General features: G+C 39.7%; 1 protein-coding gene across 1 annotated transcript in view; it reads left to right on the forward strand.

Moving 5' to 3' along the window:
• PTCH2 (patched 2) overlaps positions 1–27236 on the forward strand; it is a 76828-nt gene that overhangs the window by 19564 nt on the left and 30028 nt on the right. Inside the window, exons 3-6 of the mRNA XM_087719760.1 lie at positions 17089–17278; positions 18054–18123; positions 19388–19479; positions 26714–26909. Coding sequence (XP_087575886.1) covers positions 17089–17278; positions 18054–18123; positions 19388–19479; positions 26714–26909 — 548 coding nt within the window. The remainder of the gene's footprint in view (positions 1–17088; positions 17279–18053; positions 18124–19387; positions 19480–26713; positions 26910–27236) is intronic.

Below are 27236 nucleotides of genomic sequence, written 5' to 3' on the forward strand. Positions count from 1 at the left end.
CATGCATAGATTTATGTATAATTTTCTTGGCAGTTTTATAGAAGTGATTTTCCAAGCAACGCTGGGATTCCCAGTGGTCCTCAATCTAAGTACTAAGCAAGTCTGACCATCCATAATTTTTTTAATCAATCAATATCAATTAGGTGCTACTAGGCAAACAATTAAACCTAGCTTTTGTAGTCAATTAGTAGTTCAGTGTACTGTGCCATGTGAAACTAGGATATAGAGTCAGTTGATTAAACAGTTGCATTAACCATTAATAAAAATGATGTGTACCATATTCACAGCCATGGGATAATGATCACCGCTAAGCAATTCTCCTCCAGCGCATTCCATAAAGCAATTCTAAATTACATAATCTTAATAGTTGTCAAAATGCTTACTGGGACTTCATAAATGCAATCTTCTTATTTTGAATATGTTTTACAGTGGTTTCTTAGTACTCAGTGACTTTGAAACTCATTGAATTGAATACTCAATGGATTTTGACATGAAAATGTTGTCCTGGTACTCATTGTTTGGTATTCAATGCACAAACTAGAATTTTTTGATGCTGGCTGCCGTGATTCACTACATTATTCCTTATGGGGAAAATTTGTTTGGTACTCATCATTTTTAATAGTCATCACAGCTCTCAGAACCAATTAATGATGAGTACCAAGGTACCACTGTAAATGTAATGGGTTTTTAAAAAAGATATTCTTGTTCTAACCCATTTAGACTTTTGTAATTCAGTAAGAAAACCCTGTAATGGATAGTAAAGAGGAAGTCTATATGCAATTCCTGGCATTGGATCAATGCGTTCATTGATGTTCTATTAAGCATTCTACTTGCTGTGCACTGTACTAGCTGAATCTTCTAAACTGATATTGAGGTACTTCCTGGTTGAGCACATGACAACAAACTAATATATTGAGCATCAGTGAACAGGGTTAAAGATTTTCTGTTAAGGAACAGATGTTCTGCTGTTTCACTCAAAGCCGGAGATACTTTTTAGTCACTGAGGCTATCTGAGACTTTATGGACAAAGATATCAAATTGTGAACCTGTTTAATCTAAAACTGGCAAATTGTCTAGCTCACAAACTCAATAACATCTCAACCTAAGAATCCATTTTATCAGAATTCAGTTTCATCACAAATTCAACTCTATGGCAGGGGTGTCAAACTTGCGGCATCATGTGACCACTGTTCCCTCTAAGGTGCGCGGCCGCGCGGCCGCGCACATGGCAAGAAACCCCCGTGCAGAGGTTTCTAACTCCCACGCAGAGGTTTCTTTCAAAGCAAACGTGGGGAAGTCCTTTGCAGGCAGCTAGAACTGGCTGCCTGCAAAGGACCTCCCCAAACTTGTTTCAGCGGCAGCTCTCAGCCTGGCGGCAGCGTCACACAGGCTGTGGAACGAGGGGGAGGAGGAGGGAACCAAAGAGAGGCTTTTACCGAGTCTGCGCCCCACAGCCAGGACCGTCCTGGCGCCTCCAGCCGCGTTTCTTCCCCGCAAAGCCCTTCGGGCAACCCGAGAGTTCCGCTTGACGCCAGAAGGGCTTTGCAGGAAGAAACGCGGCGTTTCTTCCTGCAAAGCCCTTCTGGCGCCAAAAGGAACTCTCGGGTTGCCCGAAGGGCTTTGCGGGGAAGAAACACGGCTGGAGGCGCCAGGACGGTCCTGGCTGTGGGGCGCAGACTCGGTAAAAGCCTCTCTTTGGTTCCCTCCTCCTCCTCCTCCTCCTCCTTCTTTCTGGAGCCCCTTCCTCAAAGATTTGGTACCAAAGCAATGGCGGTGAGGAAGTTGTGTCTTTTGGATTTTGCACTGTTGTCTTTTCAATGGTTCTCAGACTGGTTGAACCTTTAGCAGCTGGGGTGATATTCTTTACTGTTAAGGTTACAATTGGATGTGTTGGACAAATCTTAAAAGATGAAACTTTTATTAAAACGTTTGACTTAACTAAAAACGTCTTCCTTTTTCTTCTTCTTCTTAAATATGATTTATTTATTTATTTTTACTTCAGAAGTTTGATGACCGTTGTACAAACTAATCCAACCTAAATGTAGAGGAGGAGAAGAAGGGGGGGGGGATTTAAAAAGAGCAGAGGAAAAAGAAAAGAAAGCATGAAGAAAACATAAAGAAAGGGATGGGAGGGAGGGAAGGAAGGAAGGCACTTTATGTTGAAACAGAAAATATTATATAAGGAAGAAAATGGAAATAACTTAGGAAGGAAGGAAGGAAGGAAGGAATTGCACTTAATATTGAAGGAAAAGAGAATGAAGGAAAAAGTATTGGAAGGATTGAAAGAAGGAAGGAGGAACAAAGAATTACACTTAATATTGAAATGGAAAAGAAAATATAATGAATGAAAGAAGAAGTATAGGAAGGGAAGGAAGGAAGAAAGAAAGAAACAAAGACTGTTGAAACAGAAAAGATAATATAAGGAAGAAAATGGAAAGACGTATAGGAAGGAAGGAAGGAAAAAAGGAAGACAATGTTGAAATGGAAAAGAATATAAGGAAGAAAATGGAAAAAAGTATAGGAAGAAAGGAAGAAATGTACTTAATATTGAAACAGACAAGGGAATGAAGGAAAAAATATTGGAAGGATTGAAAGAAGGAAGAAAGAATGGAAGGAACAAAGACAATGTTGAAATGGAAAAGAATATAAGGGAAAAAATGGAAAAATGTTAGGAAGGAAGAATTACACTTAATATTGAAACAGTTGAATATAATGAAGGAAAAGGAAACAGGAATAAGGGAGGGACGGAGGACTTCAGCTCCCAGAATTTCCCTGGCTGAAGAATTCTGGGAACTGAAGTCCACCCCTCGTAAAGTGACCAAGGCTGGGAAAAGAATCCGCACTAGGGACAATGCAAGCTATGCTTCACCCCGTCAGTCCATCTTAGCGTGCAAGAAAGACATCAGACAACGCCATAGTTGCTATGGTAGCATTTGGCTATGCGCAGCGATGCTCTCCTGGTCTTTATGGGTGGGAGGGGGGCAGTTGAGCTATGATGCTAATCCCCTCGTGGGAACACAGAGGGTGGGAGAAGAGAACCAAAGAACTTCAAACTCCAAGGTTCTGGAGTGGAGAATAAGGGGATCAACTTTGTCTAAATGATATTGACATATAAAGAACGGTTGTAGGAACTGGGTATGTCCAGTTTGATGAAAAGAAGGACTAGGGGAGACATGATAGCAGTCTTCCAATATCTCAGGGCCCAGGGTTGCTCCAAAGAAGAGGGAGTCAAACTATTCTCCAAGGCACCTGAAGGCTGGACAAGAAGCAATGGATGGAAACTAATCAAGGAGAGAAGCAACCTAGAACTAAGGATAAATTTCCTGACAGTGAGAACAATTAACCAATGGACCAACTTGCCTCCAGAAGTTGGGAATGCTCCAACACTGGAAGTTTTAAAGAAGATTTTGGATAACCGTTTGTCTTAAGTAGTGTAGGGTTTCCTGCCTAGGCAGGGGGTTGGACTAGAAGACCTCCAAGGTCCCTTCTGTCATTCTATTCTACGATTAGGGGACTGGAGGCTAAAACATATGAAGAATGGTTGCAAGAACTGGGTATAATGAAAAGAAGGAATTGGGGAGACATGATAGCAGTCTTCCAATATCTCAGGGGTTGCCACAAAAAAAGAGGGAGTCAAGCTATTCTCCAAAGCACCTGAGGGCAGGACAAGAAGCAATGGGTGGAAACTAATCAAGGAGAGAAGAAACTTAGAACTAAGGAGAAAATTCCTAACAGTTAAAACAATTAACGGAACAGCTTGCCTCCAGAAGTTGTGAATGCCCCAACACTGGAAGTCTTTAAGAAGATGTGGGATAGCCATTTGTCTTAAGTGGTGTAGGGTTTCCTGCCTAAGCAGGGAGTTGGACTAGAAGACCTCCAAGGTCCCTTCCAATTCTATTTCTATTGTATTCTCTATATTCTATTCTTTCTCTGTTCTATTCTAATCTCTTCTGAACTAAATGTTTATCTAGAACTCAAATAAATAGCTGCTTTTTGGTTTTATTTTTTTTAATATTTATCAGTCTCTCTTTTATTCCATACTTCTGGTTGAAAGACTATTCTATGTCATGCTAAACAAATGCATATTCTAGTGGTGGCGGGAGCTCGTTGGCATCTTCAGCAGCAGCCCTGCCTCCTGTGAAAAAACCGAAGATGGAGCAGATCCACGCAGATGACGTTGCTGCAACATGACTGGAGGAGGAATTCTGGGAGTTGAAGTCCACAAGGCTTAAAGCTGTCAGGTTTGAAGACCCCTGGGGTTTTTTTCCTAAAGGGTTAGGGGTGCGAGGGTCTTGTAACTTGACAGCTTTAAGACTTGCACGCTTCAATGCCAGAGTTTCTGAGCCAACATTTTGGTTGCTAAGCAGGACCGTTGTTAAGTGATACTGATATTATATAACACTTTTAATTAAGCGGGTACCTTGAATAAACATAACTTTGAGTTTCAAATAATACTGATTTCGTTGTTGTCTTAGGTGACATCTGTGAAAAAAATTCAGGTGCTCAGGCATGAAAATGTGCCGCTCAAACACTATACTTTTCCGCTCACACTGAAAAAAAATTAGAGGGAACATTGCATGTGACGTATCACGATTTCCCCCCCTTCGCTAAACCAGGCACGGCCATGGCCAGCACATTACACATCCGACCCAACAGGCAGTGAGTTTGACCCCTGCTGTATGGCATATCTCCAAAGCCTCAATAGATGTTAAAATACTACAAAGCATATCAAATCCCATCTCCAGATAATAGACCACTGTGTAGGAATTGAATCATGTTAACAAGGTACATTCACTTCCCCAGTTGAGACAGCACTATAGTTGAGAGCATTAAGAGCTTTTGTTTTTTATTACTTACAGGAATGCTTTATCCAAATCTGGAAAAATAGCCCATGCGTTTTGGAATGATAATTTAAACTGAATATTATCTAAATATGTTCAGTTTTTTTATCATATTAACACACTTTGTTGGTTAAATCTGTCTATTTTGAATGTGATTTAATTCACACATTTTACTAAACTATAATGTAATTTGTTTAGTTTTGGCTTAAGATGCGTTAATCCAACCACTTGTGACTTATTAAAAAAAAACATGGTTTTAATAACCCAGGGCTTAGTACAACATGTGAACAAGATCTTTTTTTTTCTCAGCTAAACTTCCTCAAACTTGTGTTAGTTCAAGCACTACTCACTTCAAGAACAGTTCAGAGTGTTTCTTTCTATCTATTCCAGACATGCTAGCTTTGAAAATTGTTCCTCCCAACTCAATGAGTTCACTCAGCTGCTGGGATCTGATCACTGAAGCCTTTCTTCTGGCAAATGCTGTGAACTGAAAGATCCCAGCTGGAACTTGAGCACAAAGCAGTAAGAATTATCTTCAACTTTTAGACTAAGGCCCGGAATTGGGCTTATTCATTTGAAAATGTGGCATTATAGAAGGATAAATATGAATGTATTCTATTGACTCAAAACAGCTCTGAACATCCCTAAGATCCAGATAAGAAACATATTTTCCACATTGCTATATATTAATATAATACTATTTCCTTTAAATTAGTATTATTTACTGAACTGGAAAATTGTGGAATATAGTATACCGTATACAATATACCACTTTTAGTGTTTAACAGTTCATAAAATTTTGAAAGGCAAATTACAAATATCATGAATAAGTAGCATATTTTCAGGATACAAATATGTGCAGGAGGAAAAGCAGAGCAAATGTAATCAAATCAGTTGCCACAAATAGGAACTTTAGGTTCCAATATCTTCATTTTGATTATTGAGACTGCCTTTATACAAAACTTGTAGTAATCTTGTATTCTGCTGCTGAAGCAGCAGGAATATATGATCATCACAATAGTGATATACTGTAGTACCAGCATGAGATGATTGCCTAAGACACAGTATGTTCAGATGTTGTGGGGAATTGCCAGGCTTTTCAATATAAAATTATGACATTCCACTTCATTTACAGTAATCCAAGAAGCTCATATCTCAAGTAACTACTGTTACTACTGTTTTGTGGCTCAGGTCTGGGAGTCAACCAGGTAGCTCTGAAATGAAGTAGCTGGAAAATGGGATCAGAAACAAAGGGGATTGTACTATGTTGTGGATGTGTATTCCTGGTTATCTATTGCTTGTATTTATCCATGTTACATCTTCGTTTTGCAATCAAGCTAAATGATTGTACAAATAATGGAAAATTAAAATTTAATCATACCAATTACTTTTTCTGTAAGATTTTGTGAGTCTAAAGGACAACATTCTCATATTAATGCCCAAAGCAATTGGATGAGCAAAATAAGGATTTTGTCTACATTCTCTACTCTCTCAGAGAAATCCTTGAATGCTTTGTATAAGTGAGAATGCTGGCTTCCCTAGGAATGATTTGCTAGTAGTTCTCAGCAAATATTTCAGTTTTCATCTTGTAGAATATACCCTAATTTTATATAATATAAACCAAGTCAACCTATTTTATAGATATTAGAAGTAAATTATTCTTGCTTCATGCAATTTACCAGACTGTCATTATAAGAGTGTCTTCTTCAGGGCTGAGAATATCACAGATTTCACACTTGGGAATTAATAATGCTTTCAGGTTAGCTTAAAAATGCAGTCTCATTGAGGGCAGTTTAGTGCTTTGGATCATATCTTGAAGCTTTTATTTGCTCAATTTCTTATTCCAACAGGTAGTGCTTTCTACCAGATTTAGGAATGACTCTGTATCAACTTCTACAGTATCTTAGGAACCAAATTTAGAAACTTTCTAAGCAATATATGAATTTTAAAATATTTTTATAAAACTTTAAAAAGAAATAAGACACATTAAAGATGGGGGGGGATAATCCAGTAATAATATAGTAATAGTAATATAAGATTTTTCAACTGTTCTACATATACTGTATATTCATGGCATATTAAGCAGTTAAAGTTATTTAAACACAGAAAATGTCACACGTTATTTAAATGAACAAGCCTTATTTGTATTTTATAAATAGTGCATTTTGGACAGATTTTGTAAGTTAGCCCTTGGTTCAAAAATTGTTTCTCTATGATGCACTGTTTTGCCCAGTTAAACAGCATAACTACAAGAGTTTTAGTGGTATATTAGACATCCTGTACCCATTGGGTTATTGTTTCAGAGACATTTCCTTACCTAAACAGAGAAATAAATGACCTTGGGTGGGCAAAAAAGCAGTGGGAGTGACTTCTGACTTCCTGCCAGCTTCCCCATTGAGTTTCCTTGCACTTTTAAATTAGAAGATGTGCTGCTGATTTTTTTCCTTTCTCAGGAAATGCAGCAATTTTTCCAATGCTAAAATTACAATATTTGAAAAGATTAAGATACGTGTCCTATCTTCCAAATCTGTTGCCTGGGAACCATAAGCATATATTAGTGCTTATCACATGTTAACAGTCCCACCTTCGTTTTTAGTAATAGCTTTTCTTTCTAGATTAAAATGTTAGTCTTTGGGACATTCTAAACATATTTTTTCTGGGTTAGTACATATTTGTAAGCATGAGATTTCCCCTCACCACTTCTGGGCTCCCCAACAATCCACAAATGGAAAATAAAACATTTTCTGTGTCTTTGAGTAGAACATTAGTTTGTTCATACCATCTAAAGATCAGAACCCAAAGTGACTTGCAAGAGTTCATTTCTCCAGGAACTCAACTGTCCTGCATTTTCTTATGGTGCATCTCCTTCCTGCCTGCTGGTACACAGGAAAAGTGGAGCAGGAGCTAAGAGAGCTCTGATAATTTAACCAAAAACTAGGTTGTGTGGAACAATATTCTAGCTTACGCATTGAGTATCAAGCAAACTATGATTACCAGACAAAATTTTCACATCAAAATGCATTGAGTTCCAAATTCAATGAGTTTTAAAGCAATTGAGTACCAAGGTACAACTGTATGAATAAATATCTAGATGAGGACTATGTTATGGAAAAGGATTTAAATCTTGGGCCTCTGCTGTAGTTCTAAATTACTGTAAATTACACTAGGTCTTCCATATTTGGGCACTAAAAATCCAATAGCTATTATATACCAGCAGATTTTCTTATATCTTTGCTGCTATGTAATTGTAATCTGGAGTTTTGGAATCTAGATATGGTCATTATACTTATACACAAATATTTCACATGTGTTCTTGGAGAAGAGTTGCCAATTGATTATATTCATTGTTTAGATATAACATTTATATTTTGTCTGTATGCCAAAAATGTGCTCATGGAGGCTTAGCACTAATAAAATGCAAATAAACAGAATTACAACTGAAAAATAAAACAATTCAATCAAAAGGAAATAACAGCAGCCCTAATTAAAACAAACTTCAACAAAGCAATCAATTTAATTGCCAAATGTCTATCTGAATGTCTCTGCTTGCTTGTAAAAGAGTAACAGAGATACTCTTCTAATTACTTCATTTGATCCTGGGCTCTAAGACTCCTTGTTTTAGTACTCAATAGCAAAAAATGTTTGTAAGGCTACAGTATTCCCTGTACTTCTCTTTAGTTTCCCTTGCCAGGCGGACCAATAACTATAAAACCCTAACATATCTTCTTTAACTTGGACTCTTATAAGTGGTTTGGAAACAAAACAGGAGGGCCTATTAGGGGGACTCATTTGGGTGGCCCACCAGGAAAGAGGAGGTGTCCAGCAATTTATTCAAGAACCTATAATTATAGGGATAATTGTGAAGTTTCACTGCCAGAGAAGTGGCTATGCTATATCCAAGAGGAAAGATAGGAGAAAGATAGTGTTAACTGAAACACTGCTTTTGTCAACAACAGGTAATTGAACTCATCTACAACTCAGGTATACAATTGTCCATTTCTCAACAGAGTTTGGCTTGCTGTGGTTTTTCAAGGATAAAAAAATAATGTATGATCTAACAATATTGTACTCTGTAGGCTTATAGATAGCAAGCAAGATTTCAAAACAGATTCTTTACTAAGTCTGTAAAAGTAAATTATCTAGGTACAAATCCTGTGGGATGTAATGCACAGTTGGGATCCAGGATGTCTGTCGTTTACAGGCGTAATATTTGTGCGTCCCTGCTTCTTTTGTATGAGGAAACTAAAGTTTTGAGAGGCTGTGGGAATGAGTTATGGTATCTCTTCTGTGTGTATGCGTGCAATGTATGGAAGAGGAATGAGAGATAATCCAATCTAATAATCAGCAGAAATACAATTGAGGTTTGATCATGAGGGAAGAGAATCTTTTGCATGAAAAAGGAGAGGGCTTCCTTTGTTAATTGGAATAAAAAAGAATTTCCATAGGGCTTCTCATTAACATGCTCACTGTTGCTACCTCATTGGATCTTAGAAACTCCTCGCCCAATTTTGCATCAAACAAAGTAATTCTCTCAGCATTAGGGGAGGTGAACAGGAGCAGATGTGGAAGGGGGGGGGTTGTATAATGACTGACAGTTCCTAGTTTAACTCCCTTTCTGTCAGAGAGGAGAGTGCCCCATATAAGCATACTTGGCAGCTTCTCTGTTTGCCTTGTCTTTTCATGCTGCTCCCTGGTTAATTAAGGTGTTGGAATTTGAGGCTTCCTCAATCCACTTTGAAGCTTCAGATACTCCTCTTCCAAATTAAGTTTAATTATAAGAAGAGCTTCCCTCTTTTTCCTCTTCATAATGTTTGCAGATACTCTACATTTTCTACTACAAAGGATGTAATGAAGAAACAAATGCCCCTGTGTCTCTTAAACCACCATTACTCACCTAAGACAGAGCACAAACAAGGCTAGTTCAGTTCAGGAGTTTTTCTGCAGTGCAGATAATGAGAAGGGCAAAGTTAAGCCAGATTTTTGTGCCAAAGGGAGGGATTTGTGTGCATGCCAATCTCTCTCCATGCTTATTTTTGCCCTGGCCATTATACAACATAAAACCATATCCAGGCAGTTGTTAATGAGACTCTATACTTAAAGCCCATCAAGATGGACTTTTTAAATTTTGGGATCCATCTTTGCCTGCGGCTTTAAAGTTTGGACTGAACATATTCTCCACCCTTCCTCAGATTCTGGTTTTGCATGTGTGGTTTTTCTCTTGGGTGGCCTAGTCAAGATCAGCATAGCACAGCATGACTCCTGGTGTTTTGCCTCCCAAACAGCCTGGAATGGTTTGGATTCTGAGCCTGATGCTTCCCCTCCAGCTCAGAAGGATGTAGTGTGTCTGTCCCCTCCCTATGTTCCTTGGCATGGCCTCCTCCCTTACTGGCATCCTAGGAGGTTTTTTTTTGAGAGAATTCAGCTAATGCAAACTTCAGTATTAGAATTGAAAAGTCAGAAAATAGTAGCTCTTCAGCAATGAAATTATCATAAAAACATAGGCGATCCTTATTGGAAGATAATAATCCTTGTTAAAGAATCCTCTTAACATTAGATCAACATTAGCCCAAATTAATTATCAAATTATGGTTTTTGTTAATGTCCTCATTTTCAGTTAAGTCTAAAAATGTTTTTAAAAGTTATGCCAAAGTTAAATGCCCTGATAATTAAAACTTGAGTGGTCAAAAATCTATCCTGTAAATGATATAGATATTTAGGTAGCAACTTGATTATTAGTAAGGACTTTCTAGTGGAAGATTTAAGACTTTTGCTGTGACCACAGCTCTACCACAAGGGACACTTGCATCGTAATTTCTATTTTGATTTTTTCACAATATGGTTTTCATACTCAGTAATGAACCCTAACAATTGTAGCTAGTGGAGATGCATAATATTTCTCTATTACTCATCTTTTTGAATAAATTAGAAAATTGCTTTATCAGTGACATTCTGTTAACAGATTTTGTAGCATTTTAACTATGTGTGTTGTGTTTTCTAACAGTCTAGAAAACAGAGCACATGAAAATGGGACAATATGATTCAGAGTAGAATTCAGCCTTGGAAATTCTGTGCCTTGAGCTCTGTTTGTCTACATAAAATAAAATAGAAATTATGCCCTTACAATATGGCACAAGTTGGTCAAAACATACTTGTTTTATAGATTTAAATGGTTTGGGATTGGTTTAACAGTAGGACTATTCTCCAAAAAACATAGAAATTGTATCATTTTTGTGGAGGTGCTTTGAATTGGAGGTCAGTCCCTTTAAAATAAAGTGGATTTACAAAAGGAATATAACATTGCTTGTAGCCTAAAGTAACTGATTTTATAGCAAAGTGAAGAAATATAGTTTTATAACTATAAGTAGCAGCTTAAAATAATATCTTCAAAATAGGGATTCTGGGAAGAATATGAGGGAGCTGCATTTTAATGAGAGGATGCAACAGTCAGTTGAATAGTCCTGAAAGACTGCTTTACCTGTCCATTTTCATTTTTACACCAAGTATCATGCAGCCACGGAGGATACATGCCTGTGCCAGGTGCACTCTCAGTTTGTGCAGGATGACAATAAGACCAGTGACTTGGACATTTCTCAGCCTGAATTCACCATGCTTCCAAAATGTGTTCTAGAATCACCTGTGATATTCATGAGTTTCTATGATAAATTGGCAAGATGTTTTAGCAGACATCCTCTCTCCCCACCCCCTCATTAAGATGCAATGCAGCAAATATTGACCCTAGCGGTGGGGTAAGGAGAGCAGTGTTGGTTCTATACTGAGTCATGATGTTTGTCTTGAGATGAAGTACCTGGTTGTACATGTGTTACTTACTTCATTGGAGAAATCAACATTGTTATGGAAATATCTAGAAGAGGGCCAGCAATGTTGATATTGGTAGGCAACAGAAGTGGTATTGCTCTGTTCCCCAGTAAGTGATCGATATGAGTAGAGGCAGAGTCAAAGGGGAATGAATTGCCCAAGGACACGTAGCTGAAATCACCAGCTACAAATCTCAAGAAGGTATTTAAAAGAATGTTAAGGCCCAGGGAGCCAGAGGATTGACTACAGAGAGAGCAATGGAGGGTTGCAACTTCTCAAGTCTTGGGCTATAACTCATTGTCCTAATTAGCTGGAAAACTATAAGGGATGCTATCACCCTTCTGGAATGTGTGGGATGTATTGTCAGGAGTATTAAGAATGGGAAAGAAAGCAGGAAGTTTTGGGAGGCAAGTCACTTCCACTTTCATCTTTAAAAAAAATCTTAACCTCTACAACTCTTCAAATCTGGTGGCAAAGTGGGATTGGCAGCACAATTTCAGACAGTTTGGGAGGGGAAGTGTTTTAAAATTACAACCTAGAGCTGTTTAACTTCTGCTCTCACAGTTATTTCTGAGAGAGCAAAGATGCATCATTGAAAGCTGTCTATTTTTAAATAAATAAAATATTGGAATGGCACAGTTTTGGGTACCTAGGCAGGTGTCCGAAATGGGCTGCCTATACTAACTTTTAGGTACCTTGACATAAGAACATCTCGGAGGCTACTTAGTTGTGAAGTTGATGGACAAAAAAAGGAGTCATCTTGTAGGTCACCTTTAAAGTTTCCTACAGTTCCAAGGTACCTCTCTTGGTACAAAGAAGTATTGCACTTTACAGTATAAATACTCTTATTTCTTATATCATTTCTGTGAATTCTGAAACACTAGTACAATGTACAATAGTCAATTTTCTATGTCACAAAATTAATGACTACATTGTGTTCAGCATTAGTACTATTTCTTGCTACTCTACAAGGTAAATGAGATTAAGAAATAGAGTCCATGGAACTCTTTATTTATATTGTCTATAGTAATATAATTGTGCAAGTCTGATTGTGCTTCCCCTCTTTCTTCTTTTTGATTTTGTGTGCTGGAAGGAGGGTCTATCTGAGGTGTTTTTGACTCAAGCAATGTTTTTATTTTTGTTACTTTGGTAATGGAACTTGATGGAACTCTCCATCACATTCATCCTTTTTACTGTCTACTTGTCTTACCACACTTTTATGCTTTTATTTAAAACACAACACAAAACATCACAACCACTAAATCTGAAATCTATTGTGGAAGATCTATAAGTGGCAAGTGCTTCTTATCTAAGGTGACCAGACGTCCCGCTTTTGGCGGGACAGTCACGCTTTTGAACAATTTGTCCCGCATCCCGCGGCTTTTTTAAAAAGTCCCAATTTTTAGATGGGCTTTGCAATACTTGCAATGAGGGTTTTTACCCAGGGGCGCATCCAGCTTTTCCAAACGCTCCCAGCTGTTTCACCTGCAGCGGCCAGGCTGCGGCTGCTCCATCCCTGGAGGGGGACGCAGATGGGGGCGGCGGCGGCTGAGTGCTCTCGGCCCCAGTGCGACGCCCCTCCCAGCTCGGCCCCACGCTTTGCACGTACACACCTGAAGTGGAGGTCCCCGCGGAAGGTAGGGTGTTGCAGCCCGCCATGGCAATTGCAACCAGCCCGCTGGCTTCCCCGGGCAGCATGGCCGCCCTGCTCCCCGCTGCCCTGCTTCAAACGGCTTCAATCGGAGCGGCTCTGCCTTGCCTTCCGACAAAGAGGCAGCCGGCGCCCAGGAGCTTTGCTTCGGAAGGAAGTGGGGCCGGCAGAGCAGGTGGGCCGTGCCCGGGGAAGGAGCTGAGCCCGGGGTCACAGCCTGCGGGGCTTTTACAAGATGAGGACAATAAAAGGTGCCCTTCTCTTCCCTTCCTCCCTTTCCCCTTCCTCCCTTTTGCCTCCCTCCCCTCTTTCCTTCCCTCCCGTCTTTCCTTCCTTTCTTCCTTCCTTTTCTCCCTCCCTTCCTCCTTCTCTCCTTCCTTCCTTCCTTCCTTCTCCTCCCTCCTCCCCTCCCTGCTTTCCTCCTTCTTTCCTTCCCTATCTACCTTCCCTTCCTTCCTTCCTTCTCCTCCCCTCCCTCCAGCCCAGAGGAGAAGCAGCTGCTTCTGGAACTTCTTGAGGAGTTTCCTTGCCTGCTTTTCTCCTTCTCAAATGCCTTCCAATGACTGGCCAAGCTCTCCTCCCCGGAGTCTCTTTCTTCTGCCTGGGAATGGAATGGGGGGGTGGTATTATTGATTAAAACTTTTGCCATCCAGTGCTGCGGCTGAGGTGAAGCTGCCAAGCTCCTGCCGGCACCCCCGCCTGTGACAGCGGCGCCTCCCCCTTCACTCGGAGCATCTCAGCTGGGCACCGCATTACCCCTGCTCCCTCCTCCTCCGCCGTGCTTTTGAGGAGCCATGAGGCCGCAGGAGCCAGTAGGAAGGCGGTGGAGGGGGCAGGAGCAGGAAAAAAAAGACCCCATGGTTTCTCAAAAGCACGGCGGAGGAGGAGGAGGTGGCGGCAGGGGTAATACGGTGCCCAGCTCAGGTGCTCCGAGCGGAGGGGAAGGGGGGCGGCACCGCCGCTGCCATGGGCAGGGTCGCCAGCGGGAGCTTTGGCAGCTTCACCTCAGCCGCAGCACCGGGCGGCAAAATTTTTAATCAAGAACACACCGTTCTTCCCCCCCCCGTCAATTGTGTCCCACTTAACCAGTTTTAAAATCTGGTCACTATATTCTTACCCATTCCTAGGTCCAGCCCACAGAAATTGCTACTTCGTTATTATGCTTTTGTCCAAAGTTTTCGTTAGAAGGAAGATGCTCCACAATGCAGGAAGTCAATTTGGCAGGTGAATTTTAGTGGAAAACTAATTGGAAAGGAAAGAAGCAGTTAATAACTATTGAAACTACATTTGTCAAATTTAGAAATGTAAAAGGCTGGGTGCTATTTAGTATTATGCATATCTTAATTTGTGTGTTTTATGCAGTTTTAATTAATTGCAGTTAAAAGTAATTCCAATCCTTTAATTTGGATAGCTGGAAAACATTAGGACTGTGAGTTACTGAGTCTTCACAGATAAAGCATCACTGAGGCAACTCCATCATAATGTAAGTATCTGCTGTTCTTTGGCAGATGAAAAGCTGGAGTGGTGGTAGCCAACAGAAGGTCCCATTTCAGGGCAGGAGGGAATCAGAACCAGTTTTGGATCTGCTTGATCCATCTGTTTCCATTCTTGCAGCCTCCTGCCCTGGAGCTGGTGTATTTATTTTTCTTCCTCATCCATTGCTTTCAAAGAAGAATGAGAATTGAGCACATATCTTTCAGGATTCAACAGAACTAACATTTGTTTCTGTCTAGCTCCATTTATAGCACTTTTTAATGTTACTGCTTCAACTCTCCAAGTTCTCAAAGCATTCTGAAGTCATTTGTGCAGTTTGTGTTATTCCTGCTGACTTCAAAATGTTACAATCAGGCAAGGAACACAGTGAATCTTTCCAGCTGGCCAACAGGCAAGTGTAAAGATTTTCAGTCAATCAGTAGCTCCATCTGAGCTATAGCAATTCCTATATTAATGAACATATCCTTATATTTTGTAAAAAAAAAAAAAAAAAAAGAGGAAAAACAATTGTTTTCTCCTCATTTTCAGTACATGTTATGTGTTTGTCTGTTTTTGAAAGTACATAAATCTGTGTTGTTGTCATTACACCAAAGCAGCCGACTATCAGATCAGATTTTCTTTATATAAATTCTAGTTAAAACCCAAGTCTTTCCCAAATGGGGCAATCATGGATGTAGGTTGCAATGACCAGCCTTTGAGTTGGAGAGATGAGAGACAGCTAGCTTGAGCCCAAAGACTGGTAAAAGTGTAATATGGGAAAATTTTAGGGAAAACATTTTGCTTATCTGCAGGATTTCTTTTAAGAGAGATTATGAAATTGATTTAAACTGATCTGAAGCATTTCAGATAGTTAGTTGATAAACTTTGCTTATGTAAGGAGGGGAAAACAACCAAGATAACTTTTTATGAAAGTTGTAAAACTGCCTAGAAGGATTTAGAATTCATTGGTAAAACTGTGGAATCTACTTGGCAATTCAGCAGGCTGAGATTAGTGATTCTAGTAATCAGCTAGATCCAGTTTTGGATCTGCTTGATCCATCTGTTTCCATTCTTGCAGCCTCCTACCCTGGAACTGGTGTATTTATTTTTCTTCCTTGTCCATTTCTTTCAAAGAAGAATTAGAATTCAGCACATCTCTTATATCTTTCAGGATTCAACAGAACTAACATTTATTTCTGTCTGGCTCCATTTATAGCACTATAGAATCTACTTGGCAGTTCAGCGGGCTGAGATTAGTGATCCTAGTAATCAGCTAGGATATCCAATAAGAATGACATTGTGATAGTGGTGGGATTCAATCGGTGTAACAACCAGTTTGCTGATCGTGCACACCTGTACTCCGCGTGCGCACAGTGGGTTTGAAAACAGTTCTAAAACTTACCTTCTACTGCAGCCCCAGTGAGTAAAACAGCTGAGGTGCGGCAATCTGCTCTGCTGCGCCTATTGGCAGGAATTCCAACAAAGGAAATATAGGACAAACTAGCGCAGGGGTGGATGGATGGGGCCAACTGATTGCCGGAACTACCAGTTCGCCAGAACCGGTCTGAACCAGCTGAATCCCACCCCTGCATTGTGGGGATACAACATGCTATCTTGGTGCAGATGCTTTCTGTAGCTGGCTCAAGTCTTTTACAATGACATATATTAGAATGTTGAATCTGCATTTTAAGTCTGAGCATGAGAAAAATGCATTACTGAACTATTCATCTTGAATCTGTAAGAAATACAGGTAGTCTTTGATTTATTACCACAATCACAAGCAGAATTTCCACTGTTAGGCAAGACAGTGAATTGTGCCCAATTTTACAAACTTTTTTGTCATGGTTGTTAAGTGAGTCACTGCAGTTTTTAAGTAAATCATATCTTTAAATGAATCCGGCTTCTCCCATTGACATTGCTTGTTAGAAGCCAGCTGGGAAGGTCACTGGTGATCACATGACACTGGGATGCTGCAACCATGGTAAATACATGCTGGTTGCAAAGCACCAAATTTTGATCATATGACTGTGGGGAACCTGCTACAGTCATAAGTGCAAAGGCCAGTCATAAGTCACCTTTTCAGGGCTATGTTAGCTTCAGAAGGTCACAAACCAAATAGTTACATGCTGAGGATTACTTTTAAAATTAAGAAGTAGTATGTAAAACTTCAACTGAATTGCATTTGATATGAACATATCCCCAATTTTAATATCTTGATTGATGATAATGTGAAAGCTGATTTAACAGTGGCAGAGATAAGAGAAAGGTATATTAATTACATTCTTTTTTCTCCCTCTCCCTCTCCAGAGGGCAGTCGTGTCAGCCAAGAGCTCCGATACACAAGAGAAAAGCTTGGTGAAGAATCTCTCTACACATCCCAGATGCTAATACAAACTCCCAAACAGGAAGGAGAAAACATCCTAACTCCAGATGCCTTGGAAATGCATCTTGAAGCTGCTTTGGCTGCTAGTAAAGTGCAAGTCTTACTATTTGGAAAGTAAGTCTGACATGGAGCAACTGTATTACACTAATAATAAGATCTGTTGGAGTATTTTCACTCATTCATTAGATTAGAAGCCCCTCTCCTCTGTAATAGTACTTGCAGATTTCTGGTTTTCCATCGCAGGAAATCAACAGTTTTACTGTTTGTTTGGGTAGCACCATCCCTTTCCTCTTAGCAATTCTGCTGGAGATGCCTGGTTTCCTCCTGCTAATTTTGAGTTGCAGGGAAAAAAGAAGCCATGAGATTTTCCTCCTTTTTCCAGCATTCTACTAGATATAGAATCAACTGTTTTATTGCCTGCTGATTAGCTGACTTGCTAATTAACTTACCAGCAAGACAATCAGAATATCTGTTATCATCCCTTAGTAGCAAATCAATTGGCGGATGGCAATAATTGCAGATTTCTACCTGCTAATGGCAACTGGGAAAGTAGTTTGGCTTTTCCATCGCTCTCTGGACTGCATTCTCTGTGGTAATGGAGCCATAAGCAATCTTGGTCTGCAGAATTACCTATCATTGGATTAAACCAAGATCTAGTTACTTTAGTATTCTGTTGTAGTCACTTACTAACTATATGCTACCACAAAATCATAAATAGGGCATACAAATCATGGCCCTCTGTCCAAGATCTGATGTTCAGAAATTTATTGTCTTGAAATATATTGAAGTCTCATTTAAATATCTTCATATAAATCTTGCATTAGTTAGGACAAGTCTCTCCCAGAACTCCAGATTTCCTGATGTTTGCTATTTCTGCTCTTACTCTTAGATCATGGGATCTCAACAAAATATGCTACAAATCAGGCGTCCCAATAATTGAGAATGGAATGATTGCACGGGTGAGTATATGAGGGAATATATGCCTCTACAACAAGAGCTGATAACCCATGTGTGCATTTGGTTCCTCAGGCTCCAATCTGAGGCCTCTAGAATATCCCAACATCAAGATGTCTATTTTTATTGATGCTCTTTAAAAAATAAAATAAAGCTAAAATATGCATGGAAATGCTTCACTAGAACTCTACAAGCAAAACAAATCCATGAACACTGTTACCAATCTTCGTTACTCAAGGCCAACTACTTTCAGTTTCACAGACATGTGAGGGGTCTAAATCAGTGTTTCTCAAGCTGGGCAACTTGAAGATGGGTTAACGTCAACTCCCAGCATTCCCCAGTCAGCATAGGCTGGCTGGAGGAATGCTGGGAGTTGAAGTCTACCCATCTTCAAGTTACCCAGCTTGAGAATCACTGATCAAAAACATATATGTATGCAGCTGCCAAGCAGAAAAACAACAACAATCCATTTGTCCCATTATTGCATAGTACGTATAGAAAGGAGGTGAAACCAGGGGAAGATATTTTTGTTGAATAGTGTAATTTCTTGGAGGATTACTGGTTTTACTGGAGAGTGGAGTAGATGCTAGAGGGGATCTTGCTATATGGGGGATAGGTGGAATCTTTTTAAAATGCCATCACAAAAGAGCAGCTTTCTAAGTCATCCTTTTGGATTCAGAGATCTGTTTTTTTTTTAAGTTACTGGACTTCTTATTCTAATAACATTCACTTATCTCTGTTCAAGATATCGGCTACTTGTTAATGTTTATCTCCATTCCATTCTGTGGAGTAAGAAAATTTATTTTGTTGTTCTTTGTTTTCAGCAGTGCCTGATCTTTGCTAATAAGGATTTTATATTCCTTAGGCTTGGATTGTAAGAAACTGTAGTGTTTGACCCTTTGTACAATGTCACCAACTTACTGTCACATTAGTCAGGATGCTATCCTTAGAGTGAAGACTTCCCATTGACTAGCCAATGCTAGGACGTGGCTTTCAATATCTTACAGAGTAAGGTGTTGTTTAGATTGTAGACTTTGTATTTAAGATGGTACTCCTTGGTTCCCAGGGCAAATTTCTATTTTAAAAAATCAGTATAGGTTTTTAGATTTTAGTAATAGTAGGGAAAGGATTGCAGAATAAGTAGTCAAGTATGCAGTAAAATGAAGAAAATGTTAACAGATTAAAATAGAGGAAAGAATCCCCATCATGTAGAACTGGCTGCATGAATTTATATTTATGTATCATGATTATTCTTCCTTTTATTGTCAGATGATTGAAAAGCTCTTCCCCTGTGTTGTTGTGACTCCACTGGATTGTTTCTGGGATGGTGCCAAACTACAAGGAGGGTCTGCTTATCTACCGTAAGTATCTGCTTTTTTTTTTTTTTTTTGCTATGTCATTCTATCCCATCCTCCTGCAGTCATATGATGGGACCCAAATTATGAGAAAGATGTAGTTCATTAAGTACTGAATATTATGATGAGTTTCCCTCCCCCTGCCCATACTTTCATTACTCCGATGAAAAGATGTGATGTGATTAGCCATTGTTGCTTTATTTTTTCATAAGATAATAATTGAGCTATGCAAAGCAATAATACTTATCCTCCTCCGATTCCCATTTCTCATTTATCACATTAAATGCTTCTATTTAATATTCACTAAAAGTATTTTCTTTCAAAGAATCCCTCAGCTAATAAACTAGCTGGGTACCCCAACCAACTTAATTTGGTTACTTAATTGATCCTTTCTGCATTTCTTCAATGCATTGAATAGAGTGAAGCCAAAACGATAGGATTTATACCACTTGCTAAATATGAAGCCAACTCTTCCATCTTAATTGACAAGGCTAAGAAGTTTGAAAAAACCCAGTTTTTGCAAAGGAAAAAGAAAGAGAGGATTGCTGCTGATATTATTCATAATACAGTATTATGAAACATTTTCCCTAAACACTTAAAGCACTGAGCTAACATAATCACAATAATGATGATAACCAACTTATATGATCAGAGTTTCATAGAGGAAATAGCTATGCTATCTACTTCCACATTATCATTATGAAGATTAGTGAAGGAGCAGGCTCTCTGCATACCATTTTCCTGTTATACTCACTTCCCTTAGTCTCCTCCCTTTCTTGCTATCTTCCTCCGCTAAACAGTGAGCTGGTACTGTCTGTACTTTAATATTAAAGTGTATATTATTGAAAGTTAATTAGGAAATGGAGACCTCCCTGGTGGTTCATGAATAGAACAAATTTAAATATAGAATTTTCAGTTCTTAGTTTACTGTATTACAGGATTCTATTTGCTAAGTAATGCCCAATAAGGATGGACAGCGTCCCTGATCTGAGATCACTGATTTAAAAGGGGAAGGGTTCATTGAATATTTATGATAAAGAATGGTCATAGGCCAGTGATAGCTAACCTTTTTTGGTTGGAGTGCCCAAAGTGTGCATGCCCAAACCCCCAAAATGCAATGTGTGCACACACACACACCACATGCGCCCCACGCATGCGCGGCAGAGACCCGAAGACCAGCTGGCCAGCAGGAGGAGTGGAGGCATGCACGGTGGAGCTGAACTGGGGCAACAGTTCATATGCCATCAGAGAGGGCGCTTCATGCCACCTCTGGCACGTGTGCCATAGGTTCGTCATCACGGCCATAGACTAAAATTTGGAGGCTAGGATATTGGGAGCTCTCGCCCAGACACATAAAGAGGGCATTGCAAAGGTTTACACTTAAATTAAAGTGTACTATTCAGGCACAACATTTGAACTCAATTATCCTGGACACCTTAGGGGAAAAGGCTGGATTAGTTTGGCAGATTGTAGAACAGAGTCTAACTGATGATATTGAAAAGGGGATCTTTTAAATTTTTTCCTTTGAAAACATTTTGTCCTTTACTGATTTCCTGCACAGATAACCATAAGGTCCTTGTCTGATAATAGTTTTCTTCCTTAGCTTGCTTGACAATTTTGATAAGGCTCCCTTTGCATCTGGTGCCTTCAAGATATTTAGGTACCTACATGACAGAATGTATTCAAGATCACTTCTTATATAAGGAAGCAGTGGTCATTCTGAGTGATCTCAGGGCATACATATCAGGAGTAAAGCTTTTCAGTATTCTCTCTCTTGAAGAATGATGAGACACCAAGGGCATAGGCAGAAATGTTTTGTCATATTACTCTGGACAGGGGAAGAGGTCTCTCCTACCCTGATGGTATTACTATTTACCTTCTTTTTGTATGAAACAAAACATGAAAAGGAAATATAGCTTGCCTTTTTCACCTGCTTTCAATGCAAGAAGATAGAAATCTATGAGTGACAGCACAGAAATATTATGTCAAATATTTTGAGAACATGACTAAGGTCCCAAGGTCTGCTCTCTGTTCCCATTCCAAATCAAAGGGGGCTGGGGTTGCCACTTGCTGTCATCTGTCCCCTGCCCAAATTTTCTGGGCTCAGTTGCCTTGTTTTATTACTTCTGCTGCCTTATAATTATGTTTCTATTAAGGTGTACAAAATGGGAGATGAAGGAGGGGGAGAGTGAAGTTGTGGAGACCGCCCTCTAGAGGGGAGGGGGAAAGTGTGGGAGGGCCAGGGACAATTGCTGGCATTCTTTCTGTTTACAAGTGTGTTTGTCTGTAAGGGGCCCTGGAAACTTATGCTTTGTCAGCAAATGGCAACACCACATATTCTCATGCTAATGACACTTTGAAAGCTCCAAGTTGCCCAACAAATGGAATAGTAGCTTTATTCAGTCTGCTGCTGAGTGGAAGAGGACAGTGAGAGTGAGTAAAGGAGGAGAAAACAGATTTCTAAAACAGAAACATAAAGAGGGAGGGATTACAGCATCCAACTGCCAGAAGGCTTATGGGGAGGTACAGTGCTTTCCGCTTGAACTCAGTAGCAGCACAAATCCAAGGTAAGCAGAACAGGACCTGATTTCATTGCACTGGATGTAGATGACAGGATTATTGGCTCTTTTGGGTCAACAAGATGAGATTTATTCTTCGCCTCTAGGAATGTAGCGGGATTTCTTTCAAGATGGTTACCATGCTTCGGATTTTGAGGAACCATCTTATTACAATATCCTTAACTTTCCTTTTTTGTTTTTTAAAAAGTAGATTTTCATAAATATTACACTTCTTGTACAACAAGGACAATTGACCAGGTTGTTTAATTCTTTTCAGTCACTACAATGGATAGGACTAAACGCAAAGCCTTTGCTCCCTTGTTTTTGCACCTGTCTTTTGGTTTCCAAATTTACCTTTCTTATATTCTTACTCTTTAAATATTTTACACACACACACACACACACACACACACACACACACACACACACAAGTTTTTCTTCTGAATGTCTGAAATGGGGGAGCTTTTACTCCAGCTTCCGCTTCAGTTCAGTTGAGGGTCTCTGTCTCCGCCCCCCCTGTCCTTTTAACGCAAAGGGAGTGAAAATTTGGAGAACAAAAGGCAGCAATCTATGGAAAAACAAAAGTGCTGGACTTGGCTCAGTGAAGCAAGAAACAGCAGATAAAAGAAGCTCTCTTTAGGAGCAGGAGCTGGGCTGTTTGGAATGTGGGAATCAAGCAAGAAGGAAACTTCTTGGGATCTGAGATTTCATGAGTGAGTGGAGGGTGATCTTGCCAAAACCATGACAAGATTTACTCTGCCTGAGTTATCATCATTTCCCCATCTTTGAGTTTAGTATTTATCTATTACTATTAAAAATAATTCAAGACATTCTTCATTATTCTTGTTGAAGATCTCAGAAAACACCAATTGGGTTTATTAAACATTGATTAGTAATCAATGTTTATTAATAATATTGTCACTTTTACTTTTGATTCTCAAAGTTAAATTATATAGTTAGATAGTAACCTTAAGCAGGGAAAACACTAAAGAATTCACTATAGATTTAGGGAGATAAAATCACTTTTTTAAGGAGGCTCTGAAGAGAGATCATGTTTATTTTGAAGAAACTGACAGAAGGAAGAACTGGCTTTTTTTTTTTGCAGAATTTGGCTAGCAGACAAGACAATCTGGCTTGGAGAATCTGCATAAGCCTTCCCTTACCTGGAGTCTTTCAGATATGCCACACTGATTAAGCATTCTGAAAACTGCAGTCACAATTCATCTGGCAGACACCACATTGTGGAAGGTTAACATACATGAAGTTGCCAGCTTTGCATGAGAAAGAAACGAACTCTAACAACTTTCAGCTGGGCAGCTGTTAAATAAGAACATATTTTGCTATTACAGTGCCAAAATGTTAAAATACGTATATATAGGTAGTCCTCGACTCACAACAGTTCATTTAGTGACTTGTTCAAGTTACAACAGCACTGACAAAAGTGAATTATGACCATTTTTCCACACTTACAAACTGTTATGGCCTCTCCATGGTCACTTGATCAAAATTCAGACGCTTGGTAACTGAGTCATATTTATGACTGTTGCCATGTCCTGGGGTCAAGCAATCCCCTTTGTGACCTTCTGACAAGCAAAATCAATGGGGAAGCCAGATTCACTTCAACTGTGGCAAGAAAAGTTGTAAAATGGGGCAAGACTCACTTAGCAACATAAAGTTTGGGCTCAGTTGTCATATACAGGATTATACACATATACAGGACTGCCTGTATATGTTTTTATATATACAAACGTGTGTGTGTGTGTGTGTGTTGCAAGATTTCAGAATCTTGCAAGTCCGAAAGTACAATTTTCCCCTTCCCTTTTCACCCCAAGAAATTAGAGAGGGTGTTCTGAGATTCTTGTCCCACGCAATAGCCAGCTGCAGACTGTGCTGCCTCTTATCTGATCTGACTGTTTCCTAAGCAGTATTTCTTGGCCCAGTCTGCCAAGGTCAGTCCCACATACCATTACACTATTATAGACCCAGAAATTCAATAGCTATTTGTTTCCAAGCTTCGTGTGCCGGACTACTTCTACTGGAAAAGAGATGTATGAAAAAAATGTATACTTAAAAAAAAAGATGATCAAAGGTTGTTGTTGCTGTACCACCTCTCATTGCTTTTCAATAGTTTTAGCTGTTGCCCCATAGCAGAAATTGGACAAGAGTTGATAAGGGTACCTGTAATGGATGGGCCAGTCTTCCTAACCTGGTGCTGTTTAGATGTAGTGGGATTTCAACTCTCTTTTTCTATCCAACAGTTATTATTTGGTAAATTCCAGAAGCTATTATCCAGGACACCAATTTATGGAAGGTTCCACTTAGAATAATCAGTACATCAGCAGAATTGTGTAACTAACATCTTCCATCTTGGCCTAGAGAAGATCAGGGACCCATTCAGATCACACCTCAGTATTTGTCTGAATTCTGATGTAGAAGGGAACAAGCAATAGATCTGTTTATGTCTGCTGGTGCCCCCAGTAGTGGGCACTACTAAAAAAATGTGGATAATTATGCTGGGTATATAGAGGCCAATGTATGGTTATCCATACTTATTGCAGTTTCTATATACAGATACATTTGATGAACATATACATTTCTCCTATGCAGAATTCTTCTCTTTCCTCTCCATTCCTGTTGAAAATAGCTTTTTCCTTTCAAATAAGTGTAATTTCTTCATGTTCTCATCCTTGTGCATAACTACATTTTCTGGTCCTGCCAGAGAAGCACTATCCAATTACAGTATTTTTTGGACTATAAGGCGCTCTTTCCCCCATCTCCCCAAAAGTGGGTGTAAATGTCTGTGCGTCTTATACAATGAATGTCAAACTATTCTCCAAGGATAGAACTGAGGATAGAACATGAAGCAATGGGTGGAAATTAATCAAGGAGAGAAGCAACTTAGAACTGAGGAGAAATTTCCTGACAGTTAGAACAATTAATCAGTGGAACAACTTGCCTCCAGAAGTTGTGTATGCCCCAACACTGGAAGTCTTTAAGAAGATGTTGGATAGCCATTTGTCTGAAACAGTATAGGGTTTCCTACCTAGGTAGGGGATTGGACTAGAAGACCTCCAAGGTCCCTTCCAACTCTGCTATTGTATTGTATTAATGTTGCCAAAGCCCCACCCAAATGATGGCCCCCCACTCTTCAGTCTCTTCCTCCAAGCAATTTGCCTCTTTACAGTAAGTACCCTGGTTAGCTTCAGCACAGCCTGATTTAGCAAGAGCAGGTGATTGGGGGTTGGAACAACCTCCCGGAATACTGATTATCAGCTGTTCCAGGCTGTGTGGATCACCATCACCCATTGCCACTCATTGCAGCTGCTGCCTATCGCTGCCTCCACGCACCCCATTTTTGGCTTCCATGTATCCCTTTTTCTGTGTGTTCTGTTTGGTGGCGATAGGCAGCAGCAGCAGCAATTCCTGCTGTCTGGAACAAGGCGAAAATGGGACGTGCAGAGTCCAAAAATGGGGTGCAGAGGCTAAAAATGGAATGCACGGAGGCTGAAAATGGGGGGTCTGGAGGCAGTGATAGATGGCAGCGATCCCCACAGCTTGGAATAGCTGATCAGCAGTATTCTGGGAGGCCGATCCAACTGCCAATCAGCTGCTCATGCTAAATCAGGCTGTGCAGAAACTGACCAGTCTGTTTGCTGTTTGTTGCAAGGAGGCAAATTGCTGGGAGGCAGAGACAGATTTTTTTTTCTTGTTTTCTTCCCCAAAAGCTAGGTGCGTCTTATAGTGCAAAAAATATGGTACTTCAGAATTGGCTCTCCAAGCCACATGCAAAAGGAAAGCAGCATGCCTGATCCTGTTAACGTATGGGGACAAAGGGAATGACAGCCTGTTCAAACCCTGCACAAATCCCTCCTATTCCTAAATAAGTCTTTTGCAGCCAGTCAAGGCAATTATGTTCTCCTCTACAGCTTCCTCTTAGCTGAACTCTCTTTGGAATAATAGCTGGCTTACTGGACTGCTTTTGCTGTCCTTACAACAACAACAACAACAAATCAAACCACTCCAATAATTCGATTTTAAAATGCGTTTTTTTCTTTATGACAAAAGATTAAAAATGTTCCTTAAAATCCAACCATGCAATTAAAATCAGCAATTTTGGAGCAAATTCAGTAGCAACTCTCATAAGACAGTTAGAGGCAAACTACTTAAAAGTTAAACCTGTAACATTTTTATGACTTTTTCACTGCAGGAAAAGAATAAATAGAAGGAATGAAAAAAGATTTGCAGCCCAATGTTATAGTGTGAAATGCTTCTCATTCGAAATTCCAATAACTCCACTCAATCTTTAGTCCCTTTCCCAGTTCTGGGTATTTTTTTAATCCCAACAGTTAATTAGTACTCCAGGTTTTGATCACATGCATCCTCGGTGGACCTTTATTGTTTTTCTGTTTGTTTTTCAAAACTCTTTTTTTCAGTTCTAAAAACTTTCAGATTCCTAAAGTAAAATTTTCCCACATGAGCAGGAGAAATGATTCATTACTATACCTTTAAGCATCCCTTTTTGGATGTCCAGAACCAGCCAGAGTAGAGATGGCTCTGAGTGTTGGTGGGATTTAAAAGATGGACATGAGTATAAGCGGTATTGCTACTTTAAGCGATATCAGTATGTAGGGCCAATTGATATGTTTTGAATTCTATTAATCTACAGCATTTTGCCTCTACAGGGGCCGGCGCGATATTCAGTGGACCAACTTAGATCCTATTCAGTTGATGGAGGAACTGGGTCAATTTGCCTCACTGGAAGGATTCAAGGAGATGTTGGATAAGGCAGAGGTTGGCCAGGCCTATATGGAGCGGCCTTGCCTTGATCCTTTTGACCCTGAGTGCCCTTCTAGTGCTCCCAACAGCCAAAGCCAGAAGGTGAGTTTCCTCCAATTTTTGGTGCATTTATGAGAATAAGAGCCAACCTGATTTCCCCCCCACCCCACCCCAAAATTTAAGTTTAAAGTAATTTGCTAAAAGAGGAGAGGGAGTTGGGTTTTGGAAGAGGGATATTTAATCCATTACAGGAGAATATTTGTTGCTCAGGGTTGAAATGAGTGGTCCTTGATGCTCTCTGACATTGGTTGTTTTCTTGCAGTCATTTCGTTACTCAAACTAGTGCTAGTAAGGAGTAGGGTTTGCTCTCCATTTATATTCTACTGCTTGCCCTCTCAGTGTTTGTGGAAGTAGATCTTGGAGGTTCTT

This window comes from Thamnophis sirtalis, unplaced genomic scaffold (assembly GCF_051295495.1).
Source record: "Thamnophis sirtalis isolate CommonGarterSnake01/CBP01778 unplaced genomic scaffold, rThaSir2_p1.2 scaffold_7, whole genome shotgun sequence".
Lineage (NCBI taxonomy): Eukaryota > Metazoa > Chordata > Lepidosauria > Squamata > Natricidae > Thamnophis > Thamnophis sirtalis.